The 19482-nt window shown below is 37.2% G+C and overlaps 2 protein-coding genes across 4 annotated transcripts in view; one reads left to right on the top strand and one right to left on the bottom strand.

Annotated features, from left to right (window-relative positions):
- The window catches only part of LOC129926272 (uncharacterized), a 10437-nt gene extending 8260 nt beyond the window's left edge, over nucleotides 1-2177 (bottom strand). The window contains exon 1 of the mRNA XM_056029241.1: nucleotides 1815-2177. Coding sequence (XP_055885216.1) covers nucleotides 1815-1820 — 6 coding nt within the window. The 5' untranslated portion in view covers nucleotides 1821-2177. The remainder of the gene's footprint in view (nucleotides 1-1814) is intronic.
- On the top strand, nucleotides 1261-19482 carry LOC106064990 (uncharacterized). 3 transcript variants are annotated; one of them, XM_013223702.2, is made up of 5 exons: nucleotides 13280-13608; nucleotides 15876-16037; nucleotides 17272-17342; nucleotides 18335-18483; nucleotides 19269-19482. In XM_013223702.2, the coding sequence occupies exons 1-5, from the start codon at nucleotides 13554-13556 to the stop codon at nucleotides 19285-19287; spliced, it is 456 nt and encodes a 151-aa protein (XP_013079156.2). In that variant the 5' UTR covers nucleotides 13280-13553; the 3' UTR covers nucleotides 19288-19482. The 3 variants fall into 3 exon arrangements, with proteins under 3 accessions (XP_055885256.1, XP_013079156.2, XP_013079155.2); XM_013223701.2 differs by having other exon boundaries at nucleotides 13281-13571; XM_056029281.1 differs by lacking the exons at nucleotides 13280-13608; nucleotides 15876-16037 and adding an exon at nucleotides 1261-1358.

Here is a 19482-nt window from a genome sequence, read left to right as displayed (position 1 = left end):
CTTTACATCATCTTCACCATAGATTGCAAGGTCTGAAAGGGGTACTTTACTTTTTTTTTTAAAGATATACATCAACCACCAGAAAATTATTAGAGCCATTTTCAGGAACTCTTTCCACCCAGATTCCAGGTTCCACCCATGATTTGGAAGCTGATTTTAAAAGAGAAATTTGTATATATATATATATATATAAAAGGGGGGGGGGAGATTAATTAAATGTATTAAAAGTGTAATGAAGCTTAACACATGCCTGGTGCCTGGCTTAGCACTGAAATAGCAATAACAAACATTTTTTTTAAAGCCTACTTAGGAAATTAAACCTGGACTCCAGAGTGCAAACAAATAGCATTTGATTTGATTAATTTAATTTTAAATCTATATTTAGTCAAATTTTAATGCAAATATAAGATGTACATAGTATCTATAAATAAAATATATATTTTTTTACAATTTTTATGAGAGTAGGCTAGTAGATTTAGTACTAATAATAGGAATATGTATTAGTATAGTAACCAATGCACCCCCTCCTCCCAAGATCTAGACTACATCTAGACTCTAGATCTAGGTTGCCACAATTCCAAATCATGCAAATGGGACTAGAGTGGTCTAAGAGTCTAGATCTAGACTCCGTCTCTAGGTAAGCCTAAGTCACTACACTGACTAGACCTACTAAGTCGTCTAAGTCACCAAGACCAAGTGCTGATTGGAAAAGTCTTTAAAAAGTCAAAGGCAAGAGTGAAGAGGGGGCCTACATGGCTGTCATGAGCCGAGTCTGTGACCTATTTCGACCAGTTTCTAGAAGCTCGAGGTCATGCCAGTGCTGTCCAGCGTTAACAAGTTAATTTTAGGTATCCAATCAAAGAAAGAGTTTAAGGGAAAAAATAGCATACGTCAGCTTCTAGAAGGTCAAAGTTACTAAAATAATTAGGGGAGAAGTTTCCATGATTCTGGAATGTACGATTAAGAAAGGTATAAATTAGGGGAAAGTCAGACGGGGTCCTCGCATAGTAGTGGTTTTTGTAGAGCGATGGTCCTCGCTTAGTAATGGTTTGATAGAGTTATAAGTTTTGTGATATTAGCGGTCCATTAATTAGAGTTTTATTAGTTGAAGTGATATTTGTTGAAGTGATATAAGTTGAAGTTACCTTAATTGAAGTTACAGTAGTTGAAGTATTACTATTATAAGTGAAGTTTTGTGTATCTTTAAGATTTGAATTGAGAAGTTATTTGTAAGAAAGTTGGAGAAGTATTATTAAAGAAGTTTTTGGAGAAAATACTGAGATGTTTCTTCATTTCATTTGAATTAAGAAGTTTGATAATATAATCCCCTGCAAGTGTGATCATCACAATGGCAACAAGTAAGTAAGTTACACAGCTTCAGTTATATTTAATAATAATTTATTTCCCACTAATACTTAGCACTACTAGTGACTATCATGTTAGTATGTAAAGTATGTATCCAATCAGTAGACGAAACATTAAAACAATCATATGATTTGAATGATTGACAAGATGTGACAAGTCGATTTGATGACCAAAAAAATAATAGATCTAGATTATTATAGATATCAAGAATCTATTCTAATTTTAAATTCTAATCTATCAATGAATAATGATAATCAACACAACACCTTACACCGTGATGATCGTTTGATAATGACAATAATAATTAATTATGATTTGATTATAGATTTTAGAATTAGATCTCTAGCAGTAGCAAATCTAGTTAAACAGTGAGTTATCTACTTCTACTTCTAGCTAATCATAATCTGTCATCTAGATTCTAGATCTAGATATAAAAAAAAATAACTTACATTCATGCCCAATTGAGAAAAAGTTCTAACATGTTATCTTAAAAAGTTGGGAGTTGAGTAACGGTAATTTCAGTAGAAATTAATGTCGTCAGAGCTGCAACACTAATATGTAAAATATGTTCGTTATACCAGATCTTAATTCTAGAATCTGAAAAATTGTAATAATGGCGGAGAATATCAAAATTATTGTAGTAACGTCCCTTGGGAAATTTCCAAATTTTTTCTTTTTTTCTTTTATTTGGCAATCAGTGACCCGTAACATTAAGATTTAGCTCAAATTTCATAATAGCTAAGCAAGTAGACCGAAGATTTTTTTTTCTCCTTTTCTTCACCGCAGAGCTGCATAACCCTACCAGCTCCCCAAGTGGCATTTTGACCTTTAAAAAGAAAACGAGGTCAAGTAGATTTGTAGGCTACAGCTTGTTTATCAGGGAATGACCCGCTCTGTGACCTTTCCAAGTTCATAGCATCTCGTTCTGTGCACGCACTTTTTATTTTTGCACTACACTGTTACAGCTTTTTATGCAAAAATTATAATGCATTGTTAGATACAATAGAGCTAATATATATATATATATATATATATATATATATATATATATATATATATATATTATATTATAACATCCTGAATAACTTCGTTTAACTAGTCAAACACACAGGCAGTGTGAAATGATAAAATAGGCCGACGAGAGTTGTGTATTCTGTTAAAATTAGACGATATGCTCATATAGGCCTATTAATAAAGAAATATCGGAATTGATGTTTTGTTTGAATATATCTAGATTTATATCATAATGTTTATGCTTTATTTCAAAAGTGCCCTCATTTTAGAGTCGTCTATTTGCTTCGAAGTTCGCCAGAGAAACTCAACGAAGCGTCAAAGGGAATCACCACTTTCGGTTTCGGCATAGTAGCCTAATACTCTCCAATATTTTACCCATCTTTTTGTGAACGGTTTTAGTGGGTCAATGTTAGATGCTTTTGAAAACCTAAGTTAAATTCACATTAATACCCAGGGAAACTAGATCTGTCTAGATTTAATTGGTCTGATCACAAAGAAAAAAACACAAAAATCCATAATAAATATGACGCGCGTTTCTATGACGACCACATGTGAATGATGGGCGTATTGGTTGATTGGGTTTATTGTACTGACCAGGAGCTAGTCAGCAAATCGAGTACCTCGGGGGGGGGGGGGAGGGGGAAGAGGACAATATGTATAAATGTGTGTGTGTGGTGATGACACGCTATGCAACGAACTGACACTATTTTCAAACAATAATAAATCAATAATAAAACAATAATAAATCACATAAAGGTCACTTTTAAAATTGATGGAATAAAAAGTACATATAAAAATGTCTCATTAAAAATGTATATTTTGTAAATGTTTACATTGCAGACTATTTTGAATATGAAAATTTTATAACCTGCAAAATAAAAAATAAATATGGGAGAAGAAAGGTCTAATAGGCCTATATATTTGTCGTCTTTTATGATGTTCGCCCCTCCCCCCGCCACACACACCTACTCCCATTTTTTCCTGTAAGACATCTAATACATTTTTTTTTTTTTTTTTTTTTTTGCGGTGCAGTGCAAAAAGAAAGGTGTCGGTCGTCTAGGGAAGAAACTAAAATCGATACCACCCACCCACCCTTGTTTTGATGATCCCTTTCTCTCTTGGATAGTGTTATCAGACGTCCAGCAAAAGAATATGGCTTGGCCACCCTTTGAAGACGTGTCCTCTGTCCGACAGACATGTGCCTGAAGTGTGGGAATGTCCGACTTTTGCTTTTTTTTTTTTTTTTTATTGTAAATTTTTCATCAATCAATCTTCTGGTTTAAATGTACAACAAACTTTTTTTTTCTTAGCAGAAAGATGACAAAAGAAAAATATAAAAAATACTTTAAAAAAAAAACAAAGCTTATACTAAGCGTATTTGTAGCAATTAGTCATGTAGGCTAATTAAATTTGTAAAAGACTAACAACAATAAATCAATAAATCTAGAAATATTTTTACCAATTGTTTTTGTTTAGCGCAATTTCAAACTTTTAGCTTTCTCAATACGCTATGATTTGAGGTTAAACCCCCCCCCCGGTCACTTGGCTCCATTAATAAATTATCTCAATTAATAAGGTGCAGTGAATAGCAGATTTTGTTTTGCCTAAAAAAATTAATAGAAGAGTAGCAGAATAGTGCACTGTAGATGCCCCAGAATATTTATCTTTTCTTTTAGGTTTCAATACCGGAAATAATGCTTGGCGCCGGGGCTCCACATAAGACCCCGCTGAGGAAGCTTACAGCGCAAGGTCGTTCATATAATCAAAGCTGTTCGAAAAAAATCTTTTGCATCTCTAACAGAGAACTCAATTCTCAATGGTCTCAGTGAGAAGCTTTTCAGAAAGAATAATGTAAAGAAAATGTGCATAGAATCCCACATGTTTATTTGCGCTACTGATGAGCTACTACTTAAAGTTAATTCATCTGAGAAATGTGATATAGAAGCTGGACAGCCTTGTTCTATCAATTACATTGCTAGCTTTTTTTTTTTTTTTTTTTTTTACCTTTTCTGTCAGGCTTTGTCCACCTCTAGGTGCGAATGTGTCTGGTAACCCTACCCTTGAAGGCCTGATCCACTTCGCTCAATTTTGGAAAAGAGATGGAAGCATACACATATCAATAATTAGTTTATTTATAACACAAATTATTTGTTTTTCACATTATGTAATTTCTTCGAAAAAGTACGTCCGCCCTCCCCCCTCCCTAGAGTCGAAGATGGTGGTATCGAATTGGGTTGGAAGATCGCCTTTACCGCAAGCAGATTTCCATTTTAAAGTGGTATGAGGATTTATTTGGCCTAAGCCTGTATATAATTCAAGCACTTTGACAAATACAAAGCTCTTCTTCAATTTCCAACTAAACAGATAAATAGATCTATGTAGATCTGGTTCTTAATGCTACAGCTGATGTCGCTCAGAATCATCCATCAATTTGTTGATTTTTTTTTAAAAGCTGAATCTTTACCACAACTCTAAAAATGCCATGTTTTTTTTTTTAGGTCAAGGTTACTTTTTTTTCTCGACAGATGACGTCAGCAAAACCATTTTGCATTCATAAAAATTCCAACTTAGAATTTAATGACGCAGGTTAACTCATGCTTTAAATACACCACCCTGAGACATGTACCCAGCTATAGGCCAAGCCTACTAGAGGCTATTCTAATAATATATGTATTATCATAGAGCTCATTTGTCCATTAGACTACACATAAAAAAAACAACAACATTATAACTAGAGCAAATAAATTAAAATATTTCGGCATTAATGGTCCACTGCATCAGTGGATTAAAGACTTTCTGATAGGGAGAGAACAAACTGTAATAATAAATGGCTCTAAATCAACACCGATAACAGTAAACTCAGGTGTACCTCAAGGTACAGTCTTGGGTCCACTACTATTTTTAATTTACATAAATGATTTACCAAATTGCATTAGTTCAGGAACAAAAGTCAGATTATTTGCAGACGATTGCATAATATATAGAACAATAAAAACAACACAAGACACAGATATTTTACAAAGAGAATTAGATGAATTACAGAAATGGGAATCAAATTGGAGCATGTCTTTCCACCCAGAAAAATGTCAGTTGTTAAGAGTAACAAAAAAACTAAAACAAATTAATTCCACTTATCTTATTCATGGCAAACCAGTATCACAGACTAAAAACGCAAAATACCTAGGTGTTATAATAAATGAAAAACTATCATGGAATCCACATATTGATGAAACTACAAAAAATCAAACAAAGCATTAGGATTTATTAAAAGAAATTTCTATAAATCAAATAAGAACATAAAACTAAAATGTTACTTAACCTTGGTTAGGCCAATAATAGAATATGCATCCTCCGTTTGGGACCCCTCAACTCAAGAAAACATTAAGAAACTGGAACAGACACAAAATAGAGCAGTGAGATTCATAACAAACGAATATTCACATTTGACTAGAGTAACACCTTTAGTAAAATCACTAAATTTAGAAAGCCTTCAGGACAGAAGGCTCAAAAGTAAAGTAGCAATCATACATAAAACACTGAACCATAATCTTCAAATACAAAAACAAAATTTAATAAAATACTCTGAAAGACACAAAGATAAAGGCACATTCCTCGTCCCATATGCTAGGACAAATTTGTACAAATACTCCTTCTTCCCTAGTGCTATTAGAGCATGGAATGGGTTGCCTGAGCTAGCCAGGAAAACCAGTGACTTGGCAGAATTTAAGTCATTGGTTAATATGCATGACTAAATGCATGACGCGTAGGACGTAATCATCTTCTTTTTTGAAGTAACGTCTGTATTATATAAGATAAGATAAATAAAATCTACGTTCACACTACTTTCACTCGAACATTACACGTGAAAGGCTTATATCAGAAAGTTGGATTATCTATTGAAAGATTTGTTTGCCATAAAACCAGGGGAGCAAAGGAGCTCTCCTGTCTGTTTTTGTTATCGGTGTCTTGTATCTTTTCTGTGATGGTAAAATGCTAAAATCGTGATCTAAAGGGTGTTTTTACAAAGCTTATATCAATTCACTCTGTCTAGTACAAAGTTTGAACATGTTATTTTTCTATATTATTGGGCCTATATATTATGTTATATTATTATTAGGCCCACTGGCGGATCCAGGGGGGTGGGCGGTAGGGGCGATCGCCCCCCCCCCCCCCCCCACTCGGCCGACCCGTATAGAATTCACACAACTTGTATACGAATTTATTACTTATGCTAGTAATATATACTAATTATTTATATTTCAACCTATTTTTAGATTATTTCACTCCCCCCTCTAGTATGTTGACCGATTTGGTGGGGTCGGGAGGGGGCGATGGTATCAACCCCCCCCCCCATACACTTTCGAGTGGGGGTGGCGGTCCTATTTATTTGTAGAAATCACAGCTTGCTAACAGCAGCAATTAAATATCTATATAATTAAAAATTGTTATTGATATTTTAACCGATCTTTATATTATGTCGTTCCTACTTTTATGAAGAAATCATAGTTTGTGAACAAAATTAATTCAATTAATATATTAATTTTATATTATGTCAATCCCCTTCTGGTATCTTGGCCGATTTGGTGGGGTTGGTTGGAGGGTGATCATAGTTTGTGAACAAAATTAGTTGAGTCGCCCCACCCCTATTCTTTAATGCCAAATGCAATCTTTTAGCAGAAATTATTAAAGGAGCGAGGACTAATCGTTTTCTCTCTACCACCCCTCTCATTTCCAGACATAGTTTATGTAATTTCACATGAATTTATCATAATTATTTTAAGAAAGTTAGAATTCAAACGAAATTTTTCAGTATAAGAGTCATGATTGAGATGAGTTCTAAATCCAAATAATCCCTTCATAGTCGCCTTTTTCCAACCTTTACTCAATCTGAAATTTTTCTAGTTAAATAAATTTGGGACTATAACTCACAATTTATACTTTAATTTTATTGAATATTATTTATCGAATAATTCTTTTTTCAAAAAATATTTTTTTTTACATTTGTATTGTTAAATTAGGTAAGTTCTGTTATATTAAGTACTACATTTACACACAAGAAATGTTTCCTATGTTTTGTAAAGAGAAAAAATCTATTTTGTATGTATATAAGTTAGACATAATTTAAAACAACAATTAATAAGTAGTTTTTCATATTATTGTGTGAAATTGTAGTGCAATGTGTATACAATTGAACACTAAACCAAAGGGGGAAAAAATGTTTTTATTTTTTGTTTTGAGGAATAAGAGATTGACCATTTACAAAAGAATTAGATCAATTAAATATTCATTATAAGTCATCAGTAAGGCCAGGTTCATGTCTAACTTCACATTCACTTTCACTTTCTTTGGTCAGCTGGACCACTGAAGCCCTACACAAGATCTGTTAACCTTTAGTCTCCATTCTTCTTGTCATTTGTCTTTAATAGAATTTCATTCTGATAATATTGAAACCTGCCTTTTTACCTGCCTGGGTGGACCACTTTGTGGGCCGATTTTGAGTTTGTGTTTCCACACAAACTGTCTTTGTAAACTTGTTTTTTTTTTTCATATTTTTTAAATCGTTAAATATTTTTTTTTTTAGATTTCTAATAAATGTTCTTCCAGAATAATTGTCCAAATAGGATTTGTTTGTTACCAATGACTTCACTGGAAACTGCTGTTTTTATTACGTTTTAAACTTTCATTTCTATTCAAAGTTTATATCAACGCACTTTGTCTATCTGTCGGATCAAGTGGACAATTTTGAACAAAAAAAATCTTGCACGGGACAAAAAAAAATAATCAATTAACTCATGATTAACTTTAACTTAATTAACTATTGGTAATTAACTATTTTGTTTGGTATCGAACAAGGGAACGAAATAGCCCTTGACAGTTGTGGTGGTATAAGTTGAATTAATCCCCTTTATACTTTGTGTAGAGCAGTGATGCCCAAAGTACGGCCCGCGGGCCAGAACCGGCCCGCATCGTGGTTGCATCCGGCCCGCCGAAAAGTCGGCACATAAAGTAATAAATTCTCTCCCCTTCAAAAAAAAGTTTAAAATATATCTTTACCTTTGTTAGGGCCCTCACTTGTTTCTCTGATGGATTGGCACCATGACCTTTAACGAGTATGAGTTTGTGCAATGGAACTCTGAATGTAGAATCTACCCGGATAAGTGAATGGATCTTTTTTGTGGAACATGATAATAAGCCAACATAGTTTGTTTTGAAAAGAAAGTCTGGATGTTTAAAAAAAACAACATATACAGTGGCATTATAAAACAAATATGAAGGCCTTCTTGGTTTGAGCTGCGTATAAAAGATTGGTTAAACTACGCCTAGAGATTTGACCAAAAAGAGACAAGAAAATAGTTGGTGGTAAAAGTAGCTACAATGCTGCTCTCATTTTAAGTAGAAATGAAGCAACATTTTTTAGACGCGTAAAAAATGATAGACTTTAACTATCCCATTAATTAATGTAAGAACTAGATCCAATAGTTTCAAATGGTTTCAAGTGAATTTTGATTTCATATTTTACCATTATGTTGATGTGGCCCGCAACACGCGTGTCGAAAGTTAAAATGGCCCGCAGGTCAAATTAGGTTGAGCATCACTGGTGTAGAGAATTAGGTCGTCATTTAACAATAGATAACTATAAAACCTTCTATTTTCATACCACACGCTGGCATAGTGATTAGAGTGTATTGGCTTCAGGCCCCCCCCCCCCCCCCCCCCCCCCGAGTTGGAATTGAAGTCGTACAACTTTTTTTTTTTATTTACCGATCACGGTAACCTTCACAGACAGCCCTTTCATTCCCCCAACCCCTTTCTTTCCCCCAACCCCTTTCTTTCCCCCAACCCCTTTCTTTCCCCCAACCCCTTTCTTTCCCCCAACCCCTTTCTTTCCCCCAACCCCTTTCTTTCCCCCAACCCCTTTCTTTCCCCCAACCCCTTTCTTTCCCCCAACCCCTTTCTTTCCCCCAACCCCTTTCTTTCCCCCAACCCCTTTCTTTCCCCCAACCCCTTTCTTTCCCCCAACCCCTTTCTTTCCCCCAACCCCTTTCTTTCCCCCAACCCCTTTCTTTCCCCCAACCCCTTTCTTTCCCCCAACCCCTTTCTTTCCCCCAACCCCTTTCTTTCCCCCAACCCCTTTCTTTCCCCCAACCCCTTTCTTTCCCCCAACCCCTTTCTTTCCCCCAACCCCTTTCTTTCCCCCAACCCCTTTCTTTCCCCCAACCCCTTTCTTTCCCCCAACCCCTTTCTTTCCCCCAACCCCTTTCTTTCCCCCAACCCCTTTCTTTCCCCCAACCCCTTTCTTTCCCCCAACCCCTTTCTTTCCCCCAACCCCTTTCTTTCCCCCAACCCCTTTCTTTCCCCCAACCCCTTTCTTTCCCCCAACCCCTTTCTTTCCCCCAACCCCTTTCTTTCCCCCAACCCCTTTCTTTCCCCCAACCCCTTTCTTTCCCCCAACCCCTTTCTTTCCCCCAACCCCTTTCTTTCCCCCAACCCCTTTCTTTCCCCCAACCCCTTTCTTTCCCCCAACCCCTTTCTTTCCCCCAACCCCTTTCTTTCCCCCAACCCCTTTCTTTCCCCCAACCCCTTTCTTTCCCCCAACCCCTTTCTTTCCCCCAACCCCTTTCTTTCCCCCAACCCCTTTCTTTCCCCCAACCCCTTTCTTTCCCCCAACCCCTTTCTTTCCCCCAACCCCTTTCTTTCCCCCAACCCCTTTCTTTCCCCCAACCCCTTTCTTCCCCCCAACCCCTTTCTTTCCCCCAACCCCTTTCTTTCCCCCAACCCCTTTCTTTCCCCCAACCCCTTTCTTTCCCCCAACCCCTTTCTTTCCCCCAACCCCTTTCTTTCCCCCAACCCCTTTCTTTCCCCCAACCCCTTTCTTTCCCCCAACCCCTTTCTTTCCCCCAACCCCTTTCTTTCCCCCAACCCCTTTCTTTCCCCCAACCCCTTTCTTTCCCCCAACCCCTTTCTTTCCCCCAACCCCTTTCTTTCCCCCAACCCCTTTCTTTCCCCCAACCCCTTTCTTTCCCCCAACCCCTTTCTTTCCCCCAACCCCTTTCTTTCCCCCAACCCCTTTCTTTCCCCCAACCCCTTTCTTTCCCCCAACCCCTTTCTTTCCCCCAACCCCTTTCTTTCCCCCAACCCCTTTCTTTCCCCCAACCCCTTTCTTTCCCCCAACCCCTTTCTTTCCCCCAACCCCTTTCTTTCCCCCAACCCCTTTCTTTCCCCCAACCCCTTTCTTTCCCCCAACCCCTTTCTTTCCCCCAACCCCTTTCTTTCCCCCAACCCCTTTCTTTCCCCCAACCCCTTTCTTTCCCCCAACCCCTTTCTTTCCCCCAACCCCTTTCTTTCCCCCAACCCCTTTCTTTCCCCCAACCCCTTTCTTTCCCCCAACCCCTTTCTTTCCCCCAACCCCTTTCTTTCCCCCAACCCCTTTCTTTCCCCCAACCCCTTTCTTTCCCCCAACCCCTTTCTTTCCCCCAACCCCTTTCTTTCCCCCAACCCCTTTCTTCCCCCCAACCCCTTTCTTTCCCCCAACCCCTTTCTTCCCCCCAACCCCTTTCTTTCCCCCAACCCCTTTCTTTCCCCCAACCCCTTTCTTCCCCCCAACCCCTTTCTTTCCCCCAACCCCTTTCTTTCCCCCAACCCCTTTCTTCCCCCCAACCCCTTTCTTTCCCCCAACCCCTTTCTTTCCCCCAACCCCTTTCTTCCCCCCAACCCCTTTCTTCCCCCCAACCCCTTTCTTTCCCCCAACCCCTTTTTTTCAAACTGGTCCAGACAAGTGATAGGATCATAATGCACAGAGAAGACTAAAAGCCAGAGATTTCGATAAACAAATCTTCAAATACAAAAACAAAATTTAATAAAAATACTCTGAAAGACACAAAGATAAAGGCACATTCCTCGTCCCATATGCTAGGACAAATTTGTACAAATACTCCTTCTTCCCTAGCGCTATTAGAGCATGGAATGGGTTGCCTGAGCTAGCCAGGAAAACCAGTGACTTGGCAGAATTTAAGTCATTGGTTAATATGCATGACTAAATGCATGACGCGTAGGACGTAATCATCTTCTTTTTTGAAGTAACGTCTGTATTATATAAGATAACAAAAACAATTGGTAAAAATATTTCTAATTGCACAGATTTATTATTGTTAAACCATATCTATTACAAATTTAATTACATGACTGATCCAAACTCACAGGTATAAGATAGGCTTATACACTTAATATAAGCTTTTGGTTTTTTTTTTAAGTATTTTATATTTTTCTTAATTAGTTATAATTTTTATTATGATTACAATTTTGATTTTTTTTTTATAGTTTTAGCTTCGGTGTCTGGCCGGTAAAGTGCTTGGCTTCCGAATCGGGGGTTCCAGGTTCGAATCCTGGTGAAGAGTTGGATTTTTAATTTCGAGATCTTTGGACGCTACGCAGCTCAATCGTTAGGGAAAAGTAAAGGCGGGTTGGTCGTTGTGTTGGCCACGTGACATCCTCGTTAAACGTGGGCCACAGAAACAGATGAACTTTATATCATCTGCCCTATATATCAAGGTCTGAAAGGAACTTAACTTTAGCTTCGTCAGTAATCATATTTGCACAAATATTCAAGTTACATCCAGTTGACGTCTACAAAATAGAATCATGAGTTACACATTTTTGATTCCTCCAATTCAGGGGTTCTCAACCTGTGGGTCGCGACCCCCTTGGGGGTCGATTGACGATTTGCCAGGGGTCGCCTAAGACCATCGAAACTATGGATTGTTATCGTCTATTCTTCTATTGCCGTATCTGTGTGTGGGAGGGGTGTCGCGTCAGAGTGGGGGATTGTAAAAAGGGGTCGACGAGCTTAAAAGGTTGAGAACCGCTGCTCCAATTTAATTATGGATTCAGTGGAAGATTTGTTTTTTAATTAATGCTTAAAATGTTCGCTTTTAATGAAGCATTGATGACAAGAGAACAGAGAAACCAATAACAATGCACTACTGTGACATTACGTGGTATTTTGGTTGTAGTTGTTACATCTTTTTGTTCTTGGAATTAAGGAATGATCATGAACTGCACATCTATGCAAAGAGAATAACCTATTTTGTCAACAGTTCCGAGGTCTCTGTAGCCAGTGCGTTGAATCGATTCGAAATGTCTAATTCATTACCGATTTCTTTTACGAAATAAGCGCCATTTATTGCTTCCTATTGAACTTCCGACAAAGGATTTTAGGAAACACTTCATCCTTATCATCAGTGTCGTAGCTAGGGTTGGGGGGAGGGGGATCCAAATTCGAAAATCCCCCCGGGCCCCCACTTGAAAAGGGGGGGGGGGCAAAATGAGTTTCCGTAATTTGTTTTTACATTAAATATTACACCAATTTCTCATGTCGAATGTCAAAATGCAGGGGCCCCTAAAGAGGTCAAGTCCCCCCACGGGCCCCCTCCCAAATCTCTAGCTAAGCCACTGCTTATCATATTAGGCTAAGTCATGTGATTATATGCTATGGCCTATATCCAAATTTAATAGTGTTTAGATTTTTTAGCATGGTTCATGTACTTGAAACCCGAGAGAATAGGCGCAGATGATGAAAACAGAACAGCAGATATGATAGATCTAGTTCCAGTTAGTTCTACCCATTGGTGTGATCTCGTAGTCTCGTCCGGATATTATTTCAAAAGTGACCACTCCAAATGCCAGGAAATCGTTCAGGATATGACTGACAAGAAGAAAAATGATTTCCTGAAGGCAAAATTATTATTAAAATTCTTTTTTTTTCTTTCTTTCTTTTAGCAGCTTAGCTTGTCACTATAATATGGAGCTTTTTTTAATATCACAACTAGATCTACATTTGCATTCCATTCACTAGTTCTAAAAATAATGAGGAAATATATTGAAAGCACACACTCTTTGAGATGATGAACAGGCTTTTCTTTATGAAAAAAGCATCTGATTGCAAACAAATAAATAGAAAACTCTAGATTCCTAGTTTATACAAATTAATTGTAAAAAATCATTCATGCAAAACTATGAAGGATCGAAATCTCTAGCCTTCATTTCAGACGACTATTGGTGCTACATTAATGTCACAGTTTCCACAGTTCTAAGTGTTTTGGCTGACATTTTACAACAATATATTGAGTGTACTAGCAGCTACCATGAGAGAGAACATTGGCATATAAATATTCACTATGACATTCATAGTCTTGGTTTGTTTTATACATCTTTCTATTTGTCAATCTCTAAGTACGCCCATCTCTAAGTACACCTTTCTATTTCTCATTTGTCCATCTCTAAGAACATCTTTCTCTTTGTTCATCTCTAACTCTAAGTAGTACACCCTTTTCTTTGTCCATCTCTAAGTACATCTTTCTATTTGTCCATCTCTAAGTACCTCTTTCTCTTTGTCCATCTCTAAGTAGTACACCCTTTTCTTTGTCCAATGTACATCTTTCTATTTGTCCATCTCTAAGTACCTCTTTCTCTTTGTCCATCTCTAAGTAGTACACCCTTTTCTTTGTCCAATGTACATCTTTCTATTTGTCCATCTCTAAGTACATCTTTCTCTTTGTCCATCTCTAAGTAGTACACCCTTCTCTTTGTTCATTTCTAAGTACACCCTTCTCTTCGTCCATCTCTAAGTAGTACACCCTTCTCTTCGTCCATCTCTAAGTACACCCTTCTCTTTGTCCATCTCTAAGTAGTACACCCTTCTCTTTGTCCATCTTATAGCATAATCTAATAGATTGTAAGATCTGAATGAAGTACCTTATACAAGCATTGAAACTAGATTCCTACACGCCAAATACAATTAGACGAAATCTCGCTACCACACATACGTAGAACAAACTTATATCTACTTCAAACATTGTTCAAGAGGGTGTCTTAAGCCATTTGTTGTATTACTAAGAATAGACCCCGAACGACATTGAAACAAAACCTGCTATCGAAGCTATCCCTACCTAGTATTGAAACTGATTCACTTCAGAAGCTAGGTTTCAGCGAAATCTTGCGAAGTTCCATTCGTTAACGCTGTAAGGACCATAAGACCACTAGACCAGTGAGCACATTTATCCTGTTATGCACTTACTTGGATCTTTCCGCGCCGTTCGGTGCATAGAGCAGCAAGATGTCTCCATATAAGTCGGTCTACAGCATTGTCTGTAGCCTCTTTTCAGCTGGTGTCAATGTCTCCAGGTGCTTCATGAAAGTGCAGCGCTTGTTGTTACAAGGAAGGCTCTTTTTTGCGTTGTCCTCGTATCGGCCTCCATACTTTGGCTACTTGTGGTACGTGTAATCCTCTCTGTTGGAGGACATGTCCTGAAAAAGTCATTTGATTGCAGCGACGCTTATTCACTCATGAAGTGGTTGAGTGCTAGTTCGACATAGGATTTCTTTGTGATCCAATCTCTGTCAAGCCTGAAACCCGTCATAGCCACTTCTGCTGAGCCACATTTAGCCTTCTCTTTTTGCAGCTGATGACTTTTTTGTCAGTAGAGTAATCTAATTGTTAAGCCATTGCCTCGCAACATGTAAAGTTAAAAAAAATGAATAAAATTAATTTAGTTAAAATAAAAATCAGTTATTTAAATTGTTGAAAACTCATGACAGAGTATTTTCTCAAACGTGTCTTGATCAACTTTATTCGGAGTAAAAAAAAAAAAGCCTTGTAGCAAAGTTCCATAAAATGAGAGAGATGTCATTTATTAGGCCTACATGTTTTTAAAGTTGGTCAAGAGAGCATAAAAGTATTGAGTTAAACTTATGAGCCTGTCATGTGGTACTCATTAGAAATGCCATTTTTGTAGTTGATGCCTTTAAAAATATATCTTCTTAATGGCATTTACATTTTTCTTCCAATCTCTTTATTGTAGGACTGTGTGAGATGAGCCTATGTATGAGTAGGTAGGTGTTGTGGACGGTTGTTGACCTGTAACACCAAACTGCTGGTAGACACTTAACCGCTGTAGGCTAATATATCTTAACTAGTAAAACTTGAAATAACTTTGATAACTTCCTGCGAACAACGCTAAATATAACTTTTATTATTAACTTTTATTATATTAAAGTCGAAATAAAGTTGATATGTGATAAAATAATGTAGCTTACTACATATTGTTTTTAAACAAAATCTAACTCACTACAATAACACAACCTTTCAGTTTCACGTTCTGGTGTCGTCTGTTATAACTAAGGCCGCTGACGACAATGCCACCTATCTTCTATCATTCACAGCCACTTCCTAACCTCTTCCCACCGTCACTATAGAAACACAAACACACACTCCAAAACAGTAGGCCTATTTGAGTAAGATAAGCGTGTGTGTGTGTAGGCCTAACTGAGTATGGGTGAGGGGACTGTTTCTATGAGTGTGTAGTTCAGTGTGAGTGAGATGAGCGTGTGTGAGTGTGTAGAGGCCAGTGTGAGAGAAGTGATCTTTATGCGTGTTTCTGTCAAATATATATGTCGAATATGTGACATCCCAATTAACTCGCACTAGATTTCTTCTCCAGTCAACGCATTCATTGTCGGCAACTTACTGGGTGTTCTACGACACTGGTGGTTTCAACAGTTGGACTACGTCATCTACGACACGAACATCACCAGCATTTTAATGAAAACAGCCTTAGAGCTTAGAGTGGCCGCCTATGTTTCAAGATATGTCCAATATGCTGGTAGAACACGTTGTTTGTTTGGGTTTGTTTGTTGTTTGTAGGAAAACAAAACTTGTAAAATAAAAAAATAAAAAAAACTTCAAACAAAAAAATTATATTGAGTGAAATTTCACGTTATTTTAAATCAATCATGTAATTAATTTTAGTAGATCTATTCTAGACTAACAGAAATAAATTTGTGCGATTGGGAATATTTGTATTCAATGTTTTTGTTGAGTGCAACTTTCATGCTTACAGAATGCTAAGTGCGCAATAGTCCAATCACTTATGTGGACCAGTTTGAAGAGAGAGAAGAGGGGGGGGGGTATCTGGGAGAAAGTTTCCGCGCTACTTTTTCAAAACCTTTTTTTTTTTTTTAAATGTTGCTGAGACTTCATTCGAACTTGGGGTCTCGAGCCTCAATGACGCATTAGCCACTGAGCTATACAAATACTTATGAAAGTAGAAGGTTTTATAGTCTTTAAAAAAAGACTATAATTTAAAATTTTTAGCGAACGACCTAATTCTTAAGTCTTATCTCCCATTAGCCATTACTATATTTCTATATGAAACAAAATGAATAAATTACGACTTATCGATTAACTAATTGGTTAATTTATTGATTCATGTGTTGTCGTTGACGATGAATAATTGTGCAGTTTCAACATTGTACCGAGTGTCAAAAATAACGCAAACAAGATTCCACTCAGACCCAGAAAGAATGAGTTGATAAAAGTTTTGAAATAAAAATCTACTTTCTACATAACCATAATTTGAATAAATGACAAAATTATCAATAGCAAAACTAGTTTGTAGCAGAGATCGCTACGACAATAAAATAATGTTCACATTTTGTACCTTTGATTTTGTGATATTCAATTAAATAGCCTTTATATAATTTCTTTTATTGTATCTAATCTATATTATGTTAAAACTATTATAATAAATTAAGTTATGCTTATAGGCTCTCTCAGAACTAATCCCTTATTCTTCAGTTAATATGCTACTTAATTCTAGGATGTATAAATATTTTTAGTAGGCCTAACTATAAACAATGCTTATACTTTTAACAACTTTAAACTATGTATAAAAAATAGCTGAAGTAAATGGTCTTTTCGACTCTTTTTTTATTTATTTGAAGCAATTAAATGCAGGAACTTCCTTCTTTTTTTTTTTTTTTATTGCAAGCCAATTTAAAGATGTTATATAAATTCTATAGCCTCATCTCTTTAAACCTTTTTGTTTTACTTTGCAGTGACCAGATTATTGGAAAGTTTGTCATTTGAGACAGTCTACATGGATTGGGAACCCAGAAGCCTACGAACGGCAAGTCAACTCAGTTTATACAGTCTCTCTCTCTCTCTCTGAATATATTGTTATGACATGATTACTAAGTTGGCGCGAAAAGTTATTTGTTTCGTAAAAAAGGGAAAGTTTTGCGTAGAGTTAGTGACGTGATTAGTCAAAACAAGACTAGGATTTAAAGCGTAAAAAGAAAACGGAAGATAATTGACAGCTTTAGTTTCTAAAGAAGATAATTGAGATAATACAACATTCGACGGTTCCTTTCATTACACATTAAACTTCTTGTTCGACCTAGTTTATCAGCGTAGAGCACCTTTATAGTGTTGGCCTTTCGCCTGTGTTATTTCGTTATTTGAGTGTTACCTTTGTTTAGACTTGTCTACATAAGACACAGCACCCGGGGGGGGGGGGCAAACAAAATTATATATATACAGTTTTCAGAATTTTTCAGACAACTAATGCGAAAAGAAGTTCTTGCTAACAGTGATAGAGAAAAATGTGAATTTGAAGACTTCAGTTAAAGTCGTCTGCCTTTCACAGCTACAACACGAGTCGAAAATAGGAGGAAGAATTTCTTTTCAAAACTAAGAGAAAAACAGGACGTTTAGGTGGCACGAGTGTCGGGCATTTGTTTGGCACCACAGAATAGGGTTGGGCATTACTGGTTGAAATAACATTGTGCAAAGCAGCCAACATACCCGTAAACGGACAATGGATTAGAGTATTCCGAGAAAGAGACATTTGGGTCGTATGTAAAACTTGTATTTGACTAACATGGATCTCACTGAAGTGAGCTTCCATACAAGTCCTATTCCCCGAGTTCACTGTGCCATTGTCAGCACAAAGGGAGCCGTCGTCCAAACCTCATGCGCTATGGCATGGGAACGGGAGGGGTCTAAGCTGACACCGGGGGTTGAACCCATATGATCACAAATTACATAAGCATTGCTTAAATTAGGCGGGGGTGTCATTGCTTCCAAATAAACAAACGTGGTCTGTATTTCTGCTTCTAGCCGGATCCGCCTCTGATGTATGTGGTCATCTTCCTTTTGTTTAACTATGTGCCAGAGGAGTGGCATGCATTTTTGGCGACCATCTTCGAATTTTTGCAAAAAGTTACTTACTCTTGTGCACCTTCAGAAATGTACAGTTACTCTACCAGGTAGGTTCAAGATTGTGGTAGCTCCAAACGTAACTGCATTCATTTCGATCTATAAGTAAACTAGAGTCACCAGTAAAGACAAAGAATGCAGGGCCTTATGTGGGGCTATTTGGATTATTGAGTTTACATTACTTGGCTTACTAATTACGACTATTAAAAAGCTCAAAGTCCTGCATCTTACTAGGACAGGCCCAGAACAATGTATCATAGTGTTAAATTATCTTCTATCACTTACAAGATAACAACACTAAATCTTCCATCCATTGCATGATGAAGTTGCATGATAACTACACTAAATGTTCCATCCCTTGCATGATAACTGCACTAAATCTTCCATCCCTTGCATGATAACTACACTAAATCTTCCATCCCTACACTATCTCCTCTTTTATGTCCAAAAGAACATTGTTTTGGTCCAATATTGACACACACACATTTTATTTCTCTGTATTTCTATTGACGCTGTCCTTAATCCGTAGTATAGCAGGCAAGCAGGGACTTACAGTGACCTCTCTCTTGCAGGAATAGACCACGAGAATCTCCACGAGATTGAAGCTTTAGGTTTAAAACTTAGATTTAATTTTTCACCTGTTAGACGTCGTTTCCCGCCCGGACTTAAAGGGAGAGTAGCGAAGACAAAGAGCTTAATCTCGAATATCTATTAGCGACAGCGGCTACTTGAGACACGCGATATAAAAAAGTAATATACAGTAGCGGATACAAGAAAACACATATTTAGGGACCTTAATATATAATGGATTTATTAAAAGAACATTTTATTTCAGCATGTACACACCCAGTTGAGATTGCGTCAAAAGGGAGATTACTGGTCTCTGGCGAAACATGTAATTGGGATCGAAAGGAAGCTACATCAAGAGATGCACTTTATTTTTTCATATTTTAATTTTTTTTTCTTTACATGCGCTTTCCAAATATAATCCTGGCTAACTTAGAAAACTGGTATTAATTACTTTGATGTCAATAAATTATTACATCGAA

The sequence above is a fragment of the Biomphalaria glabrata genome, chromosome 5 (assembly GCF_947242115.1).
Source record: "Biomphalaria glabrata chromosome 5, xgBioGlab47.1, whole genome shotgun sequence".
Lineage (NCBI taxonomy): Eukaryota > Metazoa > Mollusca > Gastropoda > Planorbidae > Biomphalaria > Biomphalaria glabrata.
This window is presented reverse-complemented; position numbering and strand designations above follow the sequence as displayed.